This window comes from Pan troglodytes, chromosome 9 (assembly GCF_028858775.2).
Source record: "Pan troglodytes isolate AG18354 chromosome 9, NHGRI_mPanTro3-v2.0_pri, whole genome shotgun sequence".
In the NCBI taxonomy this organism is placed as follows: domain Eukaryota; kingdom Metazoa; phylum Chordata; class Mammalia; order Primates; family Hominidae; genus Pan; species Pan troglodytes.
In genome coordinates, this window is record NC_072407.2 from 91841364 (window position 1) to 91865812 (window position 24449).

Sequence of the window (24449 nt, forward strand, 5' to 3'; positions counted from 1 at the left end):
AATTATTGTTTAAATAATTATTTATGACATTGTATCATATTTTAATATAAATATACATGCTGTACATCTTCTACATGTCCATACATATATACTGATGTAAAGTATCTAATTTAAAATTATTCACCATGGCGTAAAATCAAAAAAACACATTTTATTTTTGCATAAATTCACCATTGAAAATAGTCATAAAATAGGGAAGACAACAAAAAAATTAGACAAGTAAATTCACCAACTGTTGTATATAGAATCATAGTACTTAAAATACAATTAAGTGCCTAGGTGCACTTTTTTATGAGAGCTCCATAGATGGGTTAGTTATTTCATTTAATATTTTAGAGTTGTACATATTCAGATAAATAATGACTGGAGACTTATTTAGCAATGATATATTTTAAAACTAGACTGACACTTCACTGGCTTCCCATAATTTCTAGATAGCAAACTCATCTTTTCCATGTTCTGATGCCTGTACCTGCCTCTGCAGCCTCATCTCCCATCAGACCACTCTCATTCTTGTCACTCTAGCTCCAATGGCCTGGAGCTCAACTGTACCAGGCTTCCTCCATCCAGGAAGCTTTTGCATCTGCTGCTGTCACTGCAAAGAAAGTTTCTCTCTATCTCTCTTTGCCAAGTTAATGTATTCCTATTCCTCAAATCTCAATGCTTTCATATCTTCATAAAAGCCTTGTGTAAGCTTGCATTCAGCACCTCCCTCCTACTACCGACCCTCAAAACATGTACTGCTCATTTATTGAGCTTATAGTTCTAATTGTATATTTACTTGTGTGATTCTTTAATTATGATACATCTCATTCACTAGTCTGAATGTTCTAGCAGGACTGAAATTGTCTATGATAGTTTAATATAATTTATTTCTAATACCTAGTTTATTGTCATTAGTATATGCTTGTTGAAGAATAAATAAAAAATCTTTCATGGAAATATAGATGATACATTTCAGTTTAAAATAATAAAGCAATTGTTTTTAATTGTGAGGGCATTGTTTGTGAAACAAAACATTACTTAATGAAATAATTGTTTCAGTTGTAATGTCTGTGAACAACCTATGTCAGGTTAAGATTCTTGCATCTCACTCCAAAATCCTCTACCTTCTGTTGGGCTATAATCCCCTAGGCATGATTGTCTGTACTTTATAAATCCGATCACTCCATGTTACACCCTTCCCCAATGTTACACCCTTCTGTGTAACCTAATCTTCCATTTCCACTTCTTTCTCCAGACAGTAGCCACAGAGCCATACCCTGACTCTACGAAAAGTTTTAAAAAACATTAGCCAAGTGGGATGGTGTGAGCCTGTAGTCCTAGCTACTTGGGAGGCTGAAGCAAGAGGATCCCCTGAGCCTTGGAATTCAAGGCTGCAGTGAGCTATGATTGTACCACTGCACTCCACAAGGAGAGAGTTTCTCTAGAATAAATAAATGTGCCCTTAGAGGAATGACTGCATCTTGGATGAAACTCAATAAACAGTATAAAATGTATCTTAGTTAATTTCTAGTGTATATCTAATCTCATAGGATTTATGTTACATATGATTCACTTCAGTCACGGTTTTTTGGAATGAAGGAGTGATGATAATTTAATCAGTGGTGCAAAGGTGTGTTCTAAATACTGCATAAACCTAATCGTCTTATTCTCTACCTTTCTCAATACTCCACCCTCTTAAAGAGGTGGGTGTGGCCTTCACAGATTCTTATAAAAGGACATAGAAGAGACAAGCTCAGTTTTCTCCAAAGGAGAAGGAGCACACTTAGAGGGAGCTGTATTTTGGTGACCTCTAAAAGTCAGTACTGCGGTGAATGAGCTCCAAACCTTGAGGAGTACTTAACAGAATTATTTCTGGAAGAATCACTGTGGGAACCATTCAAAGAACCCAGCGGTGAGTAAAACTTATACTGATAAAATTATATCTTCTTTCCTTTACAAAATAATAAATTAGAGTGTTAAAAATATCTCATTATCTTAAATCTACACAATGATACCATTGTAATTCATATTCTTACTATAGATTTTATGAATTATAAGGATACTAATTGTTGTTATTTTGCATTTTCTATCATTCTTCAATATAGTTTTCAAAAAATGGAAATATCTAGTGTTTGCTGCAACAGATATGTATGCAAAATGAATATATGGAGTTGATATTAATACCTATATGTGCACATAAGTGTGTGTAAATATATGTGTAATGAGTGCATTAATATTAAACAATTGAATTGAGAAGACATTAATGAATGTTAATTCATTCATTCAGCTTTTAGACATAACTTTAAATTAGCAAGGTAATGATGAGAGATGCAAAACAGTGAAACTGAAAAAAATGAGAAAGCTCCCTAAAACATCCTAGTTTGGAAATCAAAACACAATTTTTTGACCAAATAAATTTATAAGATATAATTTGATACGTGATGGTGGTTGCCATCTCACTTGAGTCTTAATTTTATTAAACTATGAAAAGTTCCTTAAAATGACTTAGATGACCTCTGGAGACTATTTACTATTCTAAGATTTTTCATTTCTTTCACTAAAATTCAGCAGTGTTATCAAATACGGGAGGGTAAAGAAAAGGACTTAAAATTGCCAAAGACCATAGTTTATATATTAGTCAGAGCTCTCCAGGCAGACAGAATGATAGGGTGTATATGTATACATGTAGAGATACATTCATGAGCCATTTCAGTCAACCACAAACCATACATGGTGGTCACATAAGATTATAATACCAGTATGTTAACTGTACCATTTCTGTATTTAAATATGTTTACATACTAAATAATTACCACTGTGTTACAATTGCCTACAGTATACACTACAGAACATGCTGTACAGTTTTGTAGCCTAGGAGCAACAGGCTGTACTGTATACCATAGGTGCGTAGCAGGCTATACCATCTAGGTTTGTGTAAGTATAGTCTATAATGTCGAAACAATAAAACCGCCTGGCTGGGCACAGTGGCTCACGCCTCTAATCCCAGCACTTTGGGAGGCTGTGGCAGGCACATCACTTGAGACCAGGTGTTCGAGTCCAGCCTGGGCAATATGGTGAAACTTCGTCTCTACTAAAAAAAGGAAAAAAAATGAAAAAATTTACCAGGTGTAGTGAGGTGTTCTGGTAATCCCAGGTACTCAGGAGGCTAAGGCAGGAGACTCACTTTGACCCTGGAGGCAGAGGTTGCAGTGAGCCGAGACTGCACCACTGCACTCCAGCATGGATGATAGAGTGAGACTCCATCTCAAAAAGTAAATAAATAAAACCTCCTTACACATTTCTCAGAACATATATCTGTCATCAAGCTACACATGACTCTACCTGAGAGGGAATTCATCAGGAAAATTTGTTTGCTTGATTATAGAGTCTGAGCAGTTCTAATATAGGCTGTCTTTAAGCTGATGTCCTGAGGATACCGGTATCTTGACTGAGCTCAAGGCTGAAAGCCTCAGAACCAGCTTCAGGAGAAAAAAAGAGGAAATTGCCTTTTCTCTGGCTTTTTCCTTTTATCTGAGCTACCAGCTGATTGAATGGCGCCCACTCACATTGAGGGATGATGGTCCCACTCAGCTCACCAACTCACATGTCTCTCTCCTCTGGAAACACCTTCACAGACTCACCCAGAAACAATGCTGCACCAGTTCCCTAGGTATTGGTTAATCCAGTCACACTGGTATCTAAAATTCGCCATCACACCATAGAGATGTAATTACACCTCTCTGAGTTTAACAAAAATCCTACTATATGTTAGTTTAGAGTTTGGGTATCCCTAGGAGAAGTTAATTTAATCCACGAGAAAATAAAAAGGCCCAATATCTTTAACTATGTTTTTCTCTTCTATTAAACCAAAATTGGTTTAATTGCTGTTTTTTTGGTTGGTTGATTGGTTTTTCTATTTTGTTTTGGTTTGGTTTTTTATTTTACTTTAATTTCATATTATTTTAAGTCCTAAGATAAATGTGCAGGACGTGCAGGCTTGTTACACAGGTAAACATGTGCCATGGTGGTTTGCTGTCCCACTGTTGTGTCTCTAAAAATATGCCATAGAACCCTCTAGCCATCTTCTCATATTTCCTTGGCCAAGGCAGTTTTTCCCAGTCTTTCATACTCAGCAGTTACATGAAAGAAGAATAGGAACAACTACAATTTATTCTAGGCCACTTAGAATCAAACCCAATTTCCAGATCAACATTCAGAAAACGGGAAATTGAATAGATTGGTATTGTGTTACAGACAGGAAATAAGAGTATAAAGGGTTGTGAGTCATCTAGTCAGTAATATCTACTATAAAGCCGAGAGACTCTCTCTGTGTGAGATTTTTATTTTTGTTACAGAATAAATAGTGTGCTGTGTTTTAATGAATACTGTCAAGAGAAGAAAATAGGGCTCTCAGGTATCTCCACATGTTCCGAAACTTTTCATCAACCCAGACCCCAAAAGGACATGTTGCTCTTTCTTCCTCAGAAACATGAATTCTGGAATCTCGCAAGACTTCCAGATGGAAATTACCTGCCCCATCTGCATGAATTACTTCATAGACCCGGTCACCATAGACTGTGGGCACAGCTTTTGCAGGCCCTGTTTCTACTTCAACTGGCAAGACATCCCAATTCTTACTCAGTGCTTTGAATGCATGAAGACAACATGGCAGAGAAACCTCAAAACTAACATTCATTTGAAGCAGATGGCTTTCCTTGCCAGAAAAGTCAGTCTCTGGCTATTCCTGAGCTCTGAGGAGCAAATGTGTGGCACTCACAGGGAGACAAAGAAGATGTTCTGTGAAGTGGACAAGAGCCTGCTCTGTTTGCTGTGCTCCAGCTCTCAGGAGCACCAGTATCACAGACATCGTCCCATTGAGTGGGCTGCTGAGGAACACCGGGTAAGTGATGCCTCTGAAGATCTATTTCTATAAATGACACATGAAATTCCTGTGGGTCTATTTTCTTGGAGATTGGGTAAAGCCAAATCTGAGTCCCTTTAAGCAGCTCACTTTTGAGCTTTCTTAGCTTCAAACCTCTGAGATTTGATGAAGAAGAAGGGAAATAGAAGAAATGCCATTTCCTAGGGACTTATTTGTCTCTCATTCTGTGCCCGCTCCCTATGAAATGGTCTGCATGTTACTTTATTGTTTTCACTGGTGCTTCAATTCATGGCTCTTTTGCAGGAGAAGCTTTTAAAGAAAATGCAGTCTTTATGGGAAAAAGCTTGTGAAAATCAGAGAAACCTGAATGTGGAAACCACCAGAATCAGCCACTGGAAGGTTAGTTCTGTACTACTCTACCTTCTACCTTCTCCAGGAACTTATGGTGGGCAAATGGGTGACTCTTAAAATAGGAACTTGTTATCAAACTCTAATGTTTCTGGGAGTCAATAAAAAAAAAAAGAAAACACTGAGAAAAAGTGACCTCATTTCTTATATAGAATAGTATGACTGTTAGATAGGATTTCTAAGAAAACTACTGAAGTCACCCAAAGCATGCTGGTTTGTTTTCATACAAACCTGTAGCTATACACCAACAGATACAAGAAACTGGGCCATCTCGCAGCATTCTATATGTGCTGGTTGGATAAATGCTGGGCACAAGATTCATTTGGCAGTCATGGAAAGCTCAAGTGAACCTTCTGAGCCTGGGTCAGCATTAATCTGAATGCTGGTGGACAAGTAGTATTTGGAATTGTATGGAAAATTTGAGGCAGAAAGAGTGACGGGAAATCTAGGGCAACCATGAAATTAAGAATCTCAACTAATTAACATTGAATACTACATAACATATGATGAGAAAAGTGGTGAGAAATATGGATTTGTGTCTTGAGGGAGACATGCAAACATGCTCAAAATATGGGAACTAGTATCTAAATATAAGGAAAACTCTGAGGACTTCAGAGAAATATTAAAAATGATTTTCTCTTTGTGGATGTATACTTTGAGGGTATGATAGCTAATATTAGTGTTTTGAAAAGTATTTCATAAGAACCTAGTCTATGTTGAATATTAAATTAGAAAATTTGCCAGTATAGAAGAAAGAAAGCATCTTTGTCCTCACAAATCGTACAATCCAAATGAGAGAGGCAAAAATGGTCAACATGCAAATGTGTGCAATACATGATGTGTTCGAGTGTGGTAGGTTCTTTGTTGGAGAATAATCAAGCAGGGAAGTAGAAAAGGACAATAGAGGCCAGAAACTGGAGATTAGTGTCTGATTTTTAAATAGGGTGGTCAGAAAAAAGACTCACTGAAAAATTCAATTTGAACGAAATTTTGAAGAGGAGAGGGAACACGAATGTGTGTATGTATATACATATATGTGGACCATGAATGTGTATATATGTATGTGTGTGTGTGTGTGTGTGTGTGTGTATAAAATTCTAGTTGGAGAGAACAGCATATGCAGTAATTTTGAGTTTGTGTATATTTGGAGGCCTGAGGAACCACAAAGAAGTCTATGTTTCAGAATGGGATAACTTAGAAAAAGAATGGAAGGAAATGAATTCAGAGAGACAAAGATGGCCAAATCATAAATGCAGCCTTATTAAGATAGGTTTTGCTGGGTGAAATGCATTTAGCTGGACATGCTAGTCTAAGCTCATTTCACATATAATGAGTTTAAGCAACTTGTTACGTATCTCAGAAATAGAAATAATTATTTCCTTTCTAGTAACTATAGCTCTATACTCCAACTCTTAAGCATGAACTGTTCTTACTTTTCCATAAATATTGGCTGGAATAGCAAAATTCAAATTGTATTTTTTTATTTTCAACTATCTTAGAAAACACATTATCTTGAATAAATTTAATGTAATTGGTCAGATACATCTATGTTGATTTTTATACAGAAAGAAAGGAAATGAACAAAATTTTGTGGATTCTAAGAACTAGCAAGACTGAGGTTTAAATTATTGAGTGTTCGAGTGACAAACAGAATCAGTGAGATTTAAGAGGACATGGATAAATACATTTCTCTTTTGACTAACCCATTATCACTGCAGGATTATGTGAATTTAAGGCTAGAAGCTATGAGAGCTGAGTATCAGAAGACGGCTGCATTTCACCATGAAGAAGAAAAACATAATTTGGCGATGCTGAAAAAGAAGGGGAAAGATATTTTTCATCAACTTCATTTAAGTAAAGCCAAAATGGCTCATAGGAGGGAGATTTTAAGAGGAATGTATGAGGAGCTGAAGGAAATGTGCCATAAACCAGATGTGGAGCTACTTCAGGTACAAACTCACAATGTGGTTTCAGGTTTTTGAATATTCACATGTGTAAGTATATTCCTCATGGCTGAAATCCATCTCCCTACCTTTATTTCCATGATGTGTTTCCAAAAACACATTCACATAACTAATGCTACTTTATTGGGAGAGTATAGCCCCGCCAAGGGATTCTACCAGGCCAATGGTCCCTCCTATTTTATCCACCAGCCACAAAACTTTGTGGAATGGTCAAGGTGACAGCCCCAATAACTATTCCCCATCTAAGTCAATAATATATTTTGGGCTGTTTAACATTTATAAAATAGTGAGTGATTCATTTACATTTAGGTTAATTTGAGGACATGGCAAGATCAGAAGTTTTGGGAATCTAGGCTCACATTAATATTATTTTGAGGTCCACTCATTTGGGTCATAGGTTCTGGGAAAGATGACTGAGTAGGTTATTTGAAGTTACCACAGAGCATAGACTCTCTGGGCCTCTTCTCCCTTCACTTCTGGAGAGAATGTCTTCAAGACTCAGACTTTACCAGGACATTAATTAATGACAAAATGACTAACTGGGATTTTCATTACAGAAGAAACAGAAAATGCTTTCCAGATGGTAGGGAAATAATATCTTTAGATACTGACTCCAAATTTCACACTGAACTTAGTGAAAGGTGCATCTTGTGAAATGTCCTACATATTTCTATTTTTTTTACAGGGTTTTGGAGACATATTACACAGGTGAGTGTTTACCTAAATTTTAGTATATATTCTTTCAGTTTCCATGAATATCAAAGCAGGCTCTACCAAAGTCATGGCATAAATGATTAAGATATTGATACTACCTTTCTTTTTTTGCATCTGCTTTCACTCTCACACCAGAAAAGACAAGAACACTAAATAAATAAATAAATAAATAAATAAATAGTGAAATAAAAAAATGTTTATTCCTGATTTTGTTTTATTGCTTAAAAGCCTGCATAGGTGAAAGATAAAGTTTTGTTTTGTGGATGGTGAGAAAGTCACCAGAGGAAGCAGGAGAGAAGTGGGAGAAGTATTTCAGCAGTGAAAAAGTTGATTTGTTGTTCATACCTACATACATATCAGTTAACAGTCCTGAAAAATAGGTTGAAAAAACTGTGGAGTATTAGAACTGTATAAGTCTCTAGGGAAGCTTGTTTCTAAAAGGCAGATCTAGCTGCCTAGAACAAGTTTCACATTCTTTATCTTGAAAAGGAAGCAGCAGATGCAGCAGTCTCCCCAGAACCCCGCTATTTCAGACAAAGATGTCAGGGGAGTCTGCCAAGAAGTGGAACTCAGAATTTCATTTCCAAATATGCTCAAGGCCATAAGGCTAAGGAACCTTACACATGTGGGGCAGAGAAAAAAGAAAGATCAGACTGAATTCTGACTCAGACTCTCCCACTATGCTTTAAAATTTGGAAACTGTAAATAGAAATTAATTCCAAAAAGGAAGTAATAATTTTTGAGTAATCAAATTTGTGGATTCAAAGGATTCTCATGGACTGTCTTTTAAATAGAAATAGTGGTTTTTATTTATTTTATGGCTGTAGATGTTGTAACTGCAAGTTGTTCCTTCCAGGAGCGAGTCCGTGCTGCTGCACATGCCCCAGCCTCTGAATCTAGAGCTCAGTGCAGGGCCCATCACTGGACTGAGGGACAAGCTCATCCAATTCTGAGGTAAGTCTCCACCCACAGGCAGCACTCCCACTATCTAAATATTATTATTGTTAGGACCAGATGGGTAATATTTCACCCTTTATCAAATATTTTACTTCTTTATAGACATAAGTGAACAATATAATCATGCAACCTTTTTGTATCTGTGTCTGTATAGTCAGATTTATAGCATTATGTTTGAAAGATAGTGAAAAACAAATACATTTTGGCATCATAGGTACTGAGTAATGTAATGGGAAAAAGGAGTAGTGTAGCAAATTTAAAAAAGGAGCAAATGGAACAATGCTCAGAATGAAGGTGAGTTATTTAATGTTAAATACAAAATTTTACAATTCCTTAGTGTATTCATTTGAACAGCTAAGAACTGTTCTTTTGGGATTATGGTTTACTGGGGATTGCTGAGGGTTTTTAATTTTTTAAGTGGATATGTATCATGTATTGCAAAAAAAATTAGTTAATGGGTAAACATAAAAAGAAGCAACCATTTTGTGAATACAAGTAAAATTACAAACAAAAAGAACTTCAGTTTAATTGCAATATGAAGAGCTACATGTTAAGTTTAAAATCCAGCTTCAGCCCCAAGCTAGCATAGAGGACCACAGAGAGACTGGTAAAAGATTTTACAGAAATCTGCTTTAAATTGTTACTTATGACATGTACTTACGGATTTTTATCCAGTCATCAAGAGCAGTTCTTGAGTAACTGAAAATCTTCACATTCTTTCCAAAATGATAGCACTAGTTTTTAAGAATAAGAAACATTTCTAAATAATGATCTTGATAATAGCATAGCATTTAGGGCATATAATGTGCAAATTTTGCTTTGAAAATTGGATTGAAAGAAGTTGGTCTTACATTTGGCTCTCAATAAGTAAGTTTTCAAAACATTTTTAATACCTGTGGTTAGTGTTTTGTTTGTCTTGTAGTTAATCATCTCTACGCTTTATTAGAAGTTACAAGCAAAAGTGTCCTTGTGACTTTACGTTTCCTGGTAAATTAACTTCTTGATAGAACAATTTTTGCTTATTGACACATGTCTATGCATGTTTTGTTTCTTTCTCTTTTATTTATTTATTTATTTATTTATTTTGCAGTGGATATTACTCTGCATCATAATGAAGCCAACAGTCATATCTTCCGATGTGGAGATTTGAGAAGCATGTGTATTGGATGTGACCGTCAAAATGCGCCCCATATCACTGCAACACCTACAAGTTTTCTTGCATGGGGTGCTCAGACTTTCACCTCCGGCAAATATTACTGGGAGGTCCATGTGGGGGACTCTTGGAATTGGGCTTTTGGTGTCTGTAATAAGTATTGGAAAGGGAAGAATCAGAATGACAATATATATGGAGAGGAGGGACTCTTTAGTCTTGGATGTGTCAAGAATGACATTCAGTGCAGTCTCTTTACCACCTCCCCACTTACACTGCAATATATCCCAAGAACTACCAGCCGCATAGGATTATTCCTGGATTGTGAAGCTAGAACTGTGAGCTTCGTTGATGATAATCAAAGGAGCCTTATATACACCATCCCTAATTGCTCCTTCTCACCTCCTCTCAGGCCTATCTTTCGGTGTATTCACCTCTGACCAGAGATAAATCAGAAATGTGTTCATCTGCTGTGAGAATCCCTTTATCCCAGAAAGCCGTTTTCCTTGTGCCTTATCAAACAGGACAAATAGGTTCTGTTTTATGTCTTGAATTGCCTCCTAATGTTATTAAAACTCATTTATTGTGTTACTATTAAAAATGGTAAAAACACTAAAAGTATATGTATTGGTTCTTTATTAATTTTTGAAAAATCATTATTCATGATCATGGCATAAAATATATTGTTTTTTTTTTCTTTATTTCTGACTGCCACTGAGTGAAATAATAGATGACAGACATGTCTGAATGGAGTTAAAATCAATGGAAGAGAGTCGGGATCTTTTGCTTCATGCAAAAGCTTGGAGTGAAGTCTTAATGATAGCTGGGAAATGTTTTTCTTTCTCTTTACCTAACTATATTGCGCTTATCCATCACATTTCATTTTACTAATCTATCCTTTGAGTTAATATTATTTGACCTTCCATGCTTGGCTTCATTTTGGAATTCTCACCACATAGATAAATAATCCTGCATTATTAGTGTGCTCTTCTACATTGAAATACACAAGGTGGTCAGAACAATGCTGGATTAATTGAATTTTTTAAAATAACTAAATATTGACTCCTACCTCAAAACACACACAATCATTTCCAAATAGATTCAAGTCCTGAAGGTAAGGGGAACATGACACAATATTCTCATAAGGATTTCTTAACCAGGACAAAAATTAACAATTAAAAAAATTAGTTGGTTTATATTAATGACGACTTCTGTGTTTCAAAAAACATGATACAAGAATTGAAATGCAAACAATTAGTGGAGAAAGATATTCACCCGAACATATATAAAATAAAATACAATACATGTGCATGATGAATACTTAAAATGTATTTTAAGTATTTTTCCAGATTCTTCCAGAGTGGCCTAGAATAAACTTGGATGGCAGAGTCAATGATGAGATTAGCTGTGGAAATGGGAAACCGTTTTTTGGAGGACAGTAATAATGCTGTGAACTTATGAAAACAACCAAGTATTCAGTAGCAACTAAAATGTGTCTCCATAAGATTATTTTACAGATGCGTATCTGAAATCTGAAATTTGGGAGAACATTCTACTAGTGTTCTCTAGTGAAAAAATACAGCTGGAAGGAAGAAGGGAGGGAAGATGAAGGAGAGAGAAATAGAATGCATTTGAGAGAAAATGCTATGTAGACTAAAATAGAATACTGCAGATACCATGACAAAGTGGTTAAGGTGTGTCTTATGGAGCAGAAATGGCAGAAAATACCACAGTAAAGAGATTTACAATTGGATTGTTAGTTCTGGCTTTTATCCTATCAATGTTGTGGCTTCTAAACACCTCAGTGCTCTCCTTTGATCCATGTGCTAATTAACAACCAACACTCTGCCCCCTCTCCCAGATTCTTTCATCGTTTTATACCTAATCTAATTCTAATCCAGCTGGTCATTGTAACACATGTAATCACCTAAGAATTTTAAAAATATTTTTGATGAGTAAATGAAAAATTAGCTAGGTTCAATGGCATAAACCTCTAGTCTTTTTTACTTTGAAAGCTGAAGTGGGAGGATTACTTGAGCCCTGGAATTCAAGGCTGTGGTGAGCTAAGATTGTGCCACTGCACTCCAGAGGGTGAAACTTTCTTTGGTATAAATAAATAAATGTGCACTTAGAGGAATGCTTGTGCCTTGGGAAGAAACTCAAGAAACAGTATTAATCAATTTTAGGTAATTTCTAGCATATGTTTACTCTGATAAGATTGATGATAGATATGCCTCATTCAGGCAGTGGTTTTTACAATGATAGTGTGACGCTAATTTAATCAGTGATGAAAAGGCATGTACTAAATATTGCATAAACCTAATCATCTCTGCTGTCTCCACCTTTCTTAATACCCTAAATATCACTAAAGAGGTGGGTGTGGTTTTCAAAGATTCACATAAGAGGAAGTAGAAGAGACAAGCTCCTATTTCTCCAGAGGAGGACAGCACTTAGAGTTAACTGCATTCAGGTGACCTCTGAAAGTCAACTCTGCAAGGAATGAGCTCCTGATCTTGGGGAGTACTTAAAAGAATTTTTTCTTGGAAGAATTACTGCAGGAAACATTCATAGAACTTTGGGGTAAGTGAAACTTATATGGAGAAAATTATTTCTCTCTTCCTTTAAAATAGTAAATTACAGTGATAAAAATATCTAACTGACTAAACTTACTTAATGATCTTATTTGTAATTCATAGTATTGCTATTCATTTTATGACATGAGGTTATTAATTGTTGTCATTTTATGTGTTCCAAAAGTGTTTAATATATTTTTGAAAAATTTTAGATATCTAGTGTTTGCTGCAATAGATTTGCATGCATCATGAATATATGGAATTCACATTAAAGCATATATATGTGTACTGCATGTACTAATATTGGTACACTTAATTAAGTAAAAAAGGATAATTATTGAATACTGTAAATGTTGTACTTTCATAACCTTAAGCTTTTAGACATGATTTTAAGTTACTGAGGCAATGATGAGTTAAAAATGGTGATACTAAAGGAAATAAGAATGCTCTCCAAAATGCCCTAGCTTAGAAATCAAAACACAATTGTTTAGCAGATAACTGTATAAGGAATGATTTGATCCTTGATACTAGTTGTCATTTTAATTGAGGCTTACCTCAGATGAAACTATGAAAAATTCCTTGAAATGGCTCAGATGACCTCTGAAAAAGATTTGCAATTCTTAAATTTTCACTGTTGGCACTTAAATTCAGCAGTGTTTAGTAAAAGAGAGTAAGGTAAAGGACTTCAAACTGCCAAGGCAAAGATTACAGTTTTTATTGGTCAGGGTTCTCCAGAGAGACAGAAACATAGGTTGTGTACATAACTATATATATATACCAGAAATACTTACAATTGTGGTACAACTGCCTATCGTATACCATACAGGTTTATAGCCTAGGAACAATATGCTATACTGTATAACATTGGTGTGTAGTAGGCTATACCATCTAGGTTTGTGTAAGTGTACCCTATGATGTTCAAACAATAAGGAGACTGTCTAATGCGTCCCTCAGATCATATATCTGTCCTCACTCTACACATGACACTGTACAGGAGAGGAAGTCCACTAGGGAAATTTGTTCCCTTGATTATGGAGTCTGAGAAGTTGAACATAGGCTGTCATTAAGGTAGTATCCTGGAGATACCAATATCCTGGCTGAGTTAGAATAAGCTTCAGGAGAAAGAGAGGAAACGGCCCTCTCTCTGCCCTTTATCTTCAGTCTGAGCTACCAGCTGATTGGATAGTGTACACCCACATTGAGGGCTGCTGTTCCCCACTCAGCTCACAAACTTACATGTCTCTCTGGAAACACCTTCACAGACTCACCCAGAGATAATGCTTTACCAATTCTCCATGTATTATTTAATCCAGTCAAGTCAACACCTAAAATTAACCATAATACCATAGTAATATAATTATATATATTTCAGTTTTTAAAAAACTGACTGTATGTCAGTTCATAGTTGGAGTAGCCCAAAGAAGAAGTTAATTTAAGCCATAAGAAAAATAAACCCAATATTTTTCATTATTTGTTTTATCTCCTAGTGATCCTAGACTGGTTTAATTGCTGTCTTTTTGTTTATCTGGTCGGTTGGTTTGTTCTGGGGTTGTTTTTGTTTTAAAGAGCCGGCTTCTGGGTCCCTCTCTCTAAAAATATGTCATAGCGCCCTCTGACCATCTTCTCATGTTTTGTTACCCAATGTAGGTTTTCTACTCCTCTCCCATAGTCATTTAGTAGTTATTTGAAAGAGAAATAGGGAGAAGCATGTTTTATTCTAGACCACTTAAGATTAAAACCCGAGTTTCATATCGACATCCAGGGAATAGGTTTTTGAACAGATTTGCATTATGTTATGGGCAGGAACTAGGAGTAGAAGAGGTTGTGAGTCATCTAGTCAGTAGTGTCTGCTAAGAAGCCTAAGGACTCTCTTTGTGTATGAATTTTTCATTTTTGTTACAGAGGAAATAGTTTGTTCCACTTTAATGAGCACTGTCAAGAAGAAAATACAGCTACCACATATCACCACATGTTCACAGATTTTCACCAACCCAGACCCCAAAATGACATGCTGCTCTTTCTTCTTCAGAAACATGAATTCTGGAATCTTGCAAGTCTTCCAGAGGGCACTCACCTGTCCCATCTGCATGAACTACTTCATACACCCAGTCACCATAGACTGTGGGCACAGCTTTTGCCGGCCCTGTTTCTACCTCAACTGGCAAGACATGGCAGTTCTTGCTCAGTGCTCTAAATGCAAGAAGACAATACGGCAGAGAAACCTCAAAACTGACATTTGTTTGAAGAACATGGCTTCCACTGCCAGAAAAGCCAGCCTCCGGCAATTCCTTAGCTCTGAGGAGCAAATATGTGGGATGCACAGAGAGGCAAAGAAGATGTTCTGTGAAGTGGACAAGAGCCGGCTCTGTTGGCTGTGCTCCAACTCTCAGGAGCACCGGAATCACAGACACTGTCCCATTGAGTGGGCTGCTGAGGAACGCCGGGTAAGTGATGCCTCTGAAGATCTATTTCTATACAGGACACATGAAATTCTTGTAAGTCTATTTCCTTGGAGATTGGATGATGCCATCTCTGTGTCCCCTTAAGCATGTCTGTTATGAGCTTCCTTGACTTCACACCTCTCAGATTTGACAAACATGAGGGGAAACAAAGCAAACTCTATTTTCTGTGGGCTAATTTGTCTCTCATTTTGGGTCCTTCGTATATCAGAGTGTGAGTGATACTTTATTGTCCTCACTTGTGCTTCAATTCATGGCTCTTTTGCAGGAGGAGCTCCTAAAAAAAATGCAGTCTTTATGGCAAAAAGCTTGTGAAAATCTCAGAAACCTGAACACAGAAACCACCAGAACCAGATGCTGGAAGGTTAGTACCGTATTACTCTACCTTCTGCAGGAACTTATAGTGAACAAATGGGTGACTCTTAAAATAGGAACTTGATCTCAACCCATAATGTTTCTGGAATTCAATAAACAAGGAAAAAACACTTGAGAAAAAAAACACCGTAATTTTTTATATAAGTTAGTGTGACTCTTTGGTAGGATGTCTAATCAGACCACAGATGTTACCCAAGCATGCTCATCTGTTTCCATACAAACCTATAGCAATACCCCAACAAATACAAGAAACTGGGCCATTTCACACTGTTCCCAATGGGCTGCCTGGATAAATTCTGGATACAAGTGTTATTTGTCAGTCATGGAAATTTCAGGTGACCCTTCTAAGGCTGAGTCAGTATGAATTTGAATCCTGGTGGGCAAGTATATTGAAATGTGAGCTAAATTTCAGGCAGAAGGAGCAAGAGCGCAACCTTAGGGAAAGCATGAAATTAAATATCAGCGCTAATTAATATTGAATAAGTCATAACACATAATGGGAAAAGTGGCGAGAAATGTAGACTTGTGTCTTGATGAAGACATAAATATGTGAGAAATATGGGAACTAGTATTTAATATAAGGAGAACTCTAAGGACTTGAGAAAAATTCTAGAAATGATTTTCTCTTTGTGGATGTTTATATTGAGGGTATGATATCTAATATTAATTCATTAATTTATTCTAATATTAATTCATTGAAAGATATTTTATGAGTACCTAGTCTATGTCAAATATCAACTTAGAAAATTAAGGAGTAAAGAAGAAAGAAAACACACAAATCTTGCAATGGAAATGGGAAAAGCAAATGGTCACCATGCAGATATGTGAAGTACATGATGTGTTAGAGTGTAGTAGTGTCTTTGGAGAATAATCAAGCAGGAAAGTAGAAAAGGAGCACAGAGGCCAGGGACTGGGGCTGAGGGTTTGAGTTTTAAATAGGGTGGTCAGAAAAAAGGCTCATGGAAAAATTCGCACTGAAACAAAATCTTGATCAGGAGGAAATATACATATCCTCCTGTTTGCCTTCCTCTTCCTCATAAATATATGAATATATACGTGTATCTGGGTGTTGGTATATATATATATATATGGATATATTTGAGGAATATATATATACACACACAGATACACGTATATATTCCTCATATATCCATATATACCTATATTTGAGAAATATATATATGAGTACATATATGAGAAATATGTATATCTATATATGAAAATAATTCTAGGTATAGAAAACAGCATGTGCAGTAATATTTAATTTGCATTTATTTGGGGGTTTGAGGAACCACAAAGAAGTCCATGTTGCCGATTAGTGTGAGTTTGGAAGAGAATAAATGAAACCTTATTAGAATATGTTATGCTGGGTGAAATGCGTTGAGTTGACAATGGTAGTCTGGGTCATGTCATCATTTGTCATATAATGGTTTTACATAACTTGCCCCAATTCTCCAAAGTAGAAATAATGGTTTCTTACCTAGTCAATATAACTCGATAGTTTGATTCTTAAGCAAGAACTGTGTTTTCTTTCTATAAATGTGGTGTGGAAGAGAGAAATCCATTTTTATATAACTATCTTAGAAAGCATTTTATCATTAATCAAGTAAAAGTAACTGGGCAGAAACAACTATGTTGATATTAGTACAGAAAAAAAAGGAAAGGAATAAAATTTTGTGGAATCTGAGAATTGACAAGATTGAGGATTAAAATATTGGGTGTTCAGAATGCTAAGAGGAATCAGTGAAATTCAAGAGAAGATGGATAAAACATTTCTATTTTGACTAATTGTCACTGCAGGATTATGTGAGTTTTAGGATAGAAGCAATCAGAGCTGAATATCAGAAGATGCCTGCATTTCTCCATGAAGAAGAGCAACATCACTTGGAGAGGCTGCGAAAGGAGGGCGAGGACATTTTTCAGCAACTCAATGAAAGCCAAGCCAGAATGGAACATTCCAGGGAGCTTTTAAGAGGAATGTATGAGGATCTGAAGCAAATGTACCATAAAGCAGATGTGGAGCTACTCCAGGTACGGACTGACCATGGGGTATCATGATGTTGAACATTCACATACATGGGTGTTTTTCCTCTCTCATGAAATCCGTCTCCCCCTTCACTTCCATTATTTGTTTCCAAAAACACAATTCGATAACTAATGCTACTTGGTTGGGAAGGTATAGCCTCTCCTAGTGATTCTACTAGACCGAAGGTCCCTCCTACTTTATCCACCAGCAACAAAACTTTGCAGAATGGCTAAGGTAACAGACAGCCCCAAGAAATATTTCCCATCAAAAGTCAGTGATTTATTTAGGATTTTTGAAAGTGGATAAAATGAGAAGTGATTCATTGGCATTTAGGCTAATTTGGAGACATGGCATGATGGAGAAGTTGGGGAATCTAGGATCACACTAATATTATTTTGGGGTCCGCTCATTTTGGTAACAGGGCTTAGGGAAGATGACTGAGTAGCTTCTTTATGGTTACCACAGAGCATAGACTCTGTGGGCCTCCCTCCTCTCCCTTCACTTGTAAAGAGAATGTCTTCAAGACTTAGACTTTATCAGGACATTAATTCATGACGTATGATAGACTGGGATTTTCATGAGAAAAGAAACAGAAAATGCTTTCCAGGAGGGAACATTGTAGGAAAATATCTTCAGAAACTGTCTCCAAATCTCACACTGAACTTAGTGGAAGATGCATCTTGTGGAAAGCACTAAGCCTTTCTATTTTTTTTTTTTTTACAGGCTTTTGGAGACATATTACACAGGTAAGTGCATACCAAGATTTTAGCAGATGCTTTCAGTTTCCACAAATATCAAGCAGGAACTTTGATATTGACGGTATAATGGATTCAGAGAGTGATACTGCCTTGTGCTGGTTGTACTTTCTCCATCCCCCACCCCCATGTAGTCATCTATTTTGTTGCCATACTCAGTGACTTTATTAAGCAGCTCAATGAAAGTTCTGCAAAACCAAAAAATAAATAAATACATAAATAAAACAAAAAATAAATAAATGAAAGAAAAATGAAGGAAGTGAGCATCTCTATTCCTAATTTCCTTTTTATTGCTCAAAAGCCTTCATATTTGAAAGAGAAAATATTACATTGACTACATGGCTACAAAGTCAACCAGGGGAAGCCAGAGAGAAAAGGGGAAAGTATTTTAGCAGTGAAAAGTGTTGATGATTTCTAGTTTATATTTAAATATATAATTCTGAAAAATGGATGAAACAAACTATTTGGAATGTTTGAACTGTGTAGGCCTCCAGAGAACCTCAACTATAAAAGGCAGATCTCCCTGCCTGGAGCAAGTTTCAACACCCTGGCCTTGAGAAGGAAGCAACAGATGCAGCAGTCTTAAAAATAACCCCACTTTTCCAGACAGTGATTTCCGGAATTTCTGGTGAGGTCTGGAACCCAGAATTTCATTTTTCAATATTCTCCCAGTCTTAAGACTAATGATCCTTACTAATTTGGAGCAATACGAAGAAAGATCCGAATGAATTCTCAGTCAGATAGACTTTTCCATCGTGCTTGAAAATCAGGAACTGTGAATAAGAATGAATTTGAAAAAGAAAATGATAATTTTGGAATTAGCAAATGTGTGGGTTAAAGGGATTCTCATGAAATGTCTTTTAAATAAAAGTGGTGATTTTTATGTATTTTTTTTTTTTTTTTTTGGCTGTAGATGTGGTAACTGTATCTTTCTCCTTGCAGGTATGAGTCCCTGCTGCTGCAAGTGTCTGAGCCTGTGAATCCAGAGCTCAGTGCAGGGCCCATCACTGGACTGCTGGACAGGCTCAGTGGATTCAGAGGTGAGTGTCAGCCCATTGACAGAATTCCCACGGTGTATTACTTCTTGTTAGAATCATGGGGGTAACATTTTACCCTTCATCAAATCTTTATTTCACTTCAGCAGGAAGTGAACCGTATGACTATGCAACCCTTTTATATCTGTGTTTCTATTTATAGTCCAATTTATAACATGAAGAGTAAAACATAGTGAAAAACAAATATGTTCTGGGCTCACATGTATAGAGTTATATATTGGGTAAATGGAATGACATAAGAAATAAAAAATTGAATAAATGGAACAATGCTCAGAAGGAAGCGTAATAATCCAAGGTTACATAAAAATTTTACATTTCTTTACTGTATTTCATTTGAATTGTTAAACACATTTCATTGGAGAATAGAGTTCACTGCAGTTTGTTGGAGTATTTGTACTTTCTTACAATAAATATATATTATTGATATAATGTAAAATGTTGACTTAACATGTAAAAAGAAAGAAGACATTATAATGTAAATAGGAAGTAAAAATGGAAATGATAATTTCAGTTTAGTTACAACATGAAGAGCTACGTGTAAAATCTAAAATTCGGTTTCAGTCTAGAGCTAGCAGGGATGTCCGCAAAGTGACTGGTAAAAGATTTTGCAAAAATCTGCCTTAAATTACCACTTATAATTTGAACATATGGACTTTTATCCAGTTATCTAGAGCGGTGCTTGAGGAAGCTAAAATCTTCCCATTCTTGCCAAAATTATATCGCTAGTATTTAAGAACAAGAAATATTTTAATAATAATGACCTTGATAGCTAAAGGGCATTCAGGGCATAAAATATTTCACTTTTACATTGGAGATTGGATTAAAACAGGCTGGTCTTGTATTCGACTCTCAATTTTTAAGTTTTCAATAAATTTTCAATGTCTGTTTTTAGGGTTTTGTTCTTCCTATAGAGAATATTAATCATCCTTATACTTTATTAAATGTTGTAGTCACAATTCTCCTGTCCTTGTAACTTCAGATTTCTTGGTAAAGTAAACTCTTGGTAGAACAACTTTTCCCTCAAGAATTCTAATTTCTATTAATTACATGTATCTATAGTTTTTAAAAATTATTTTTGCAGTTGATTTTACTCTGCAGCCTGAAAGAACCAATAGTCATATCTTCCTGTATGGAGATTTGAGAAGCATGAATGTTGGATGTGACCCTCAAGATGATCCCGATATCACTGCAAAATCTGAATGTTTTCTTGAATGGGGGGCTCAGGCTTTCACATCTGGGAAATATTATTGGGAAGTTCACGTGGGGGACTCTTGGAATTGGGCTTTTGGTGTCTGTAACAATTATTGGAAAGAGAAGAGACAGAATGACAAGATAGATGGAGAGGAGGGACTCTTTCTTCTTGGATGTGTTAAGGAGGACACTCATTGCAGTCTCTTTACCACCTCCCCACTTGTGGTGCAATATGTTCCAAGACCTACCAGCACAGTAGGATTATTCCTGGATTGTGAAAGTAGAACCATGAGCTTTGTTGATGTTGATCAAAGTTCCCTGATATACACCATCCCTAATTGCTCCTTCTCACCTCCTCTCAGGCCTATCTTTTGCTGTAGTCACTTCCGACCAGAGAAAAGTCAGAAATGTGTCTATATGCTCTGGGAACCTGTTTATCCCAGAAAGCCCTCTTTTTCGCACCTCATCAAACAGGACAAATAAGTTACATTTAATGTCTTTAGTTGCATTCTAATGTCATCAAAACTCATTTATAGTGTTTCTATTAAATATGGTGAAAACACTAAAACCATGTGTATTGGTTCCTTTTTAAATCATTTTTGGAAAATCATTACCCATGATGTATGGCATAGAATATATTCTCTGGTTTTTAATTATTTCTGAATGTCACAAAGTGAAATAATAGATGACAGAGTTGTCTAAATGAAGTTAAAACCAATGGAAGAAAGTAGAGATCTTGGGCTTCATGAAAAAACTTGGAGTAAAAAGACTCAATGGTAACCTGGAAATATTTTCTTTCTCTTCATCTAACAATATTATACTTATCCATGTGTTTTATTTATGAACCTATACTTTGAGGTAATCTTATTTGACCTCCTATGCTGTGCTTATCTTTGTAAATCTCATCTTATATACAAAATGCTCATGCATTATTAGAGTGCTGTTCTACAGTGAAATTTACAAGGGGATCAGGACAATGCTGGATCAATTAAATACTCAAATGGACATACTGAATACTGACCCCTACCTCAAACCATACACAGTGCATTTCCACATGGATTCATGTTCTGAAGGTGAAGGGAACACAATAAAATATTCTCACACAGAAAGATTTCCTAACCAGGACAAAAAAGTAACAATTAAGAAGAAAAATTTAGTTAGTTTGTATCAAAAATGACGACTTCTGTGTTTCAAAATACACCATCCAAGAATTCAAATGCAAACCAAGAGTGGAGAAAAATATTTATCCCAACATATATGCAATAAAATACAATACATGTGATCAATGAATGTAATAAACAAAAGAAAATGAACCCAATATAAAATTGGGAAAATATTTGAACAGCCGGCCTCTGGGGCTGGAAGGTGGGCGCGGGCGACTTGCTGAGGCGGACCCGGGGCACTACCACGCCGGGCCGCAAACTGCTCCGCCGCAGGGGCTGCAGGGGCAGGAGGCTGGCCTTCCGCGGGGCGGGGTCGCCAGAGCCCCAGAACCGTGGCAGCGGGGCAGGTGGGAGGCCGGCTCTTAGGGAGCCCTCCCGAGAGCCCGCGGCCTCTGGGCAGGGCGGCTTGTGCTGCTCTGCGCTCTCCGCTTCGCCCGCCTCCTGCGCCTGCCTCCCCACCCCCAGCCGCGCCGCCAGAACTTCCTGAGCCGCCAGGATTTCCTGCACCGCCAGCCGCCTCTTCCCCACGCACAGGGAGCTCTGGGGACACACGGTCTGGCACGCGAGGGCCACGGCGGGGCTGTTAGAGGCTGGTGGTCATCCTGACCATGTGGTCCAGGGCGCCCTGGTCCTCCGGGCCACGCACGGAGCGCGGCGTCAGCCTGGACAGCTCGCAGTCCCCGAGCCTCTGCAGGCAGTTCTTCGAGCCCTCGGGCTTCCGCACCCTCTCGTGGAGCGGAGGCAGCTCAAGCTGGTACTTTTTCCCCAGCCGCTCCTGGCAGGGGCGCTCCAGGAGCCTCTGCATGAGACGGACGTGTAAGTGGCCACTCCTCTGGCGACATCCCACGGCGGGGGCCCTCGCGTGGACACCCGCCCCTGCTATTTCAGGGCTCGGATGCGATCGGTTCGACCCTGCATGGCGGCTTTCAACCCGAACGCGTCCATCCTTCAAGGTCAAGACCCAGGACATAGTTGAGCAAGTAGTTGGTGATGATAGCGTTCCCTGACTGGGCCAGAACAGCCTCTTTAGTAAAACAGCGCAGGAAAGTCATGAAACAGATGCTCAGCTCCTTTCTTCATTTTCACTTTAATTCCGTGATGCCTCTGTGTCCGTCTGACGACATCTCTCCTGGGGTCTGGGACTCTGCTGGTCTTCAGTGCCTACTGAGAAGGGTTCCTGGCCATCATCAGGCATGAAAACCTCAAAGCCCTCCTTCCTCAACGTGGGATCCCTGGGCCAGCGGCATCAGCCTCACCAGGAAACCTGTTCTTCTGCTCATTCTTGGGCCCCACCCCAGGCCTATTCAAAGAAAGACTCCAGGGCAGGGCTTGGCAGCCTGTGTTTCCACCAGATCTGTGTTAAAGCTCAAATGAACCAGCCCAGGTGATGCTGACGCAGGAAGCTCAAGGCTGAGAGTCAGTGTCTAAGGCAACTGTGTCCATGGGGCCAGGGGCAGCTCCTGCCTGTGCAGCTATGATTAGGGTTGCGTTCCCCTCCCTGTCCTGCCAGTTGACTTTAATGTGGGGGCACTCAGCTAAGGCCACCACGGTATATCCACAAAGCCGTGGTAGCAGGCGACATTAAGGCCGGTCTAGCCATTGTGGTCAGTCTCCTGCGCCTTCTCAACGCTCACCCCCCGCCGCACCAACGTCTGCAGCAGTCTCACGCCTCCAGGACGCCCTCCTCCAGGACGCTCTCCACGCCCTCGACGCCGTGCTCCTCCTCCTCCTGGAAAGGGTAGAAAAGAGTCGTCCCAGGCGATGCTGCGGATGTCGGGCAGACTGGAGAAGTCCTGGAACTCTTTGTAGTCAGCGCGGTCCTCCTCGACCTGTGTGCCTAGGAGTGGGGACGGCGGTGGCGGGGTCATGCAGCGCGCCCCGCCACCCTGCAGCTGGGTCCCAGCCAGCAGCACCACGCCGGGGGCCGGAGGCGTGGGCGGGAGGCCGAGGCTCTGTCCCGGAAAGCCTGGTGCGCGCCAAGGTCCCTGCTTCTTGCTTCTGCGTCCCCAGGGAAGCCCTAGCTCCCGCCCCCAGCCCGGTGGAAACCTCCCTTCTTTTACATTGTTAAGTTTGTTTTTATTTCAATTTTTTAGGACATTGATAAAATCACTTTCAGATTTTTGAGATTAAAAATTAAATAATTTTCAAGTTTACCCTTTTTAAAATGTTTCACTATTTTAATACTTTTATTTTTTGTATATTTTAATTATTGTAATTTATATCTTCAATTATTAGGGAAGAATTTTAGGAAAGTCTTTTCACATAATAAAGTCTAAGTAATTAACTATTATTTATTCTCTCCTCTATCTCAAATACGTACTTTAACCTTTTAGAACACTTTATGTTTTGAGACTCTTGTTACTTAGGTGACATTTTAACTATTATTCTTCACTCTTCTACCGAATTTTTAATGTCATTCAAAGGGTACATCTTTCTATAGTGAGAATTAAACATAGTTCTCAAAAATATTCTCAAGTATTAGGAATTTCACCTTCCAATGGCATGTTAAGTATGTTCTCCTTCCCTTCTAATGCATATTCCCCACCCCCCCGCCCCCTGCTAATTTTGTATTTTAAGTAAAGACAAAGTTTTACCATGTTGAACAGGCCAGTCTTGAACTCTTGACCTCAAGTGAGCCACCTGCCTAGGCCTCCCAAAATGCTGGGATTACAAAAACAGCAACTAAATGCTGGAAAGGTGACTGGGAACTTGTCTAGAGTCTCCATTGATTATCCTCCTCATAACAAGGCAGAAAGCCTTCCTCAGAATTATCTGGACTGACATTACTCATT

General features: G+C 38.0%; 2 protein-coding genes and 1 pseudogene across 2 annotated transcripts; 2 read left to right on the plus strand and 1 right to left on the minus strand.

Moving 5' to 3' along the window:
• Positions 1–1698: 1698 nt before the first annotated feature.
• Positions 1699–10665, plus strand: LOC129136353 (tripartite motif-containing protein 49D-like). The gene is made up of 7 exons (XM_063784381.1): positions 1699–1897; positions 4471–4885; positions 5171–5266; positions 6994–7224; positions 7925–7947; positions 8810–8907; positions 10001–10665. Exons 2-6 carry the CDS (start codon positions 4475–4477, stop codon positions 8904–8906), a joined length of 858 nt encoding a protein of 285 aa, XP_063640451.1. The 5' UTR covers positions 1699–1897; positions 4471–4474; the 3' UTR covers position 8907; positions 10001–10665.
• Positions 10666–12515: 1850 nt separating this feature from the next.
• Positions 12516–21062, plus strand: LOC129136460 (tripartite motif-containing protein 51). Its single transcript, XM_054662600.2, has 7 exons — positions 12516–12640; positions 14663–15077; positions 15361–15456; positions 17268–17498; positions 18217–18239; positions 19191–19288; positions 20385–21062. Exons 2-7 carry the CDS (start codon positions 14667–14669, stop codon positions 20975–20977), a joined length of 1452 nt encoding a protein of 483 aa, XP_054518575.2. The 5' UTR covers positions 12516–12640; positions 14663–14666; the 3' UTR covers positions 20978–21062.
• Positions 21063–21684: 622 nt separating this feature from the next.
• Positions 21685–23336, minus strand: LOC129136373 (ankyrin repeat domain-containing protein 33B-like; annotated as a pseudogene).
• Between the last annotated feature and the right edge of the window lie 1113 nt (positions 23337–24449).

Coding starts and splice junctions, on each gene's coding strand:
- LOC129136353 (XM_063784381.1), top strand. CDS start 4,475: ATGAATTCTGGAATCTCGCAAGACTTCCAGATGGAAATTACCTGCCCC. Junction 5,267..6,993: donor CCAGAATCAGCCACTGGAAG/GTTAGTTCTGTA, acceptor TTATCACTGCAG/GATTATGTGAATTTAAGGCT. Junction 7,948..8,809: donor TTTGGAGACATATTACACAG/GTGAGTGTTTAC, acceptor TGTTCCTTCCAG/GAGCGAGTCCGTGCTGCTGC.
- LOC129136460 (XM_054662600.2), top strand. CDS start 14,667: ATGAATTCTGGAATCTTGCAAGTCTTCCAGAGGGCACTCACCTGTCCC. Junction 17,499..18,216: donor CAGATGTGGAGCTACTCCAG/GTACGGACTGAC, acceptor TTTTTTTTACAG/GCTTTTGGAGACATATTACA. Junction 18,240..19,190: donor TTTGGAGACATATTACACAG/GTAAGTGCATAC, acceptor TTCTCCTTGCAG/GTATGAGTCCCTGCTGCTGC.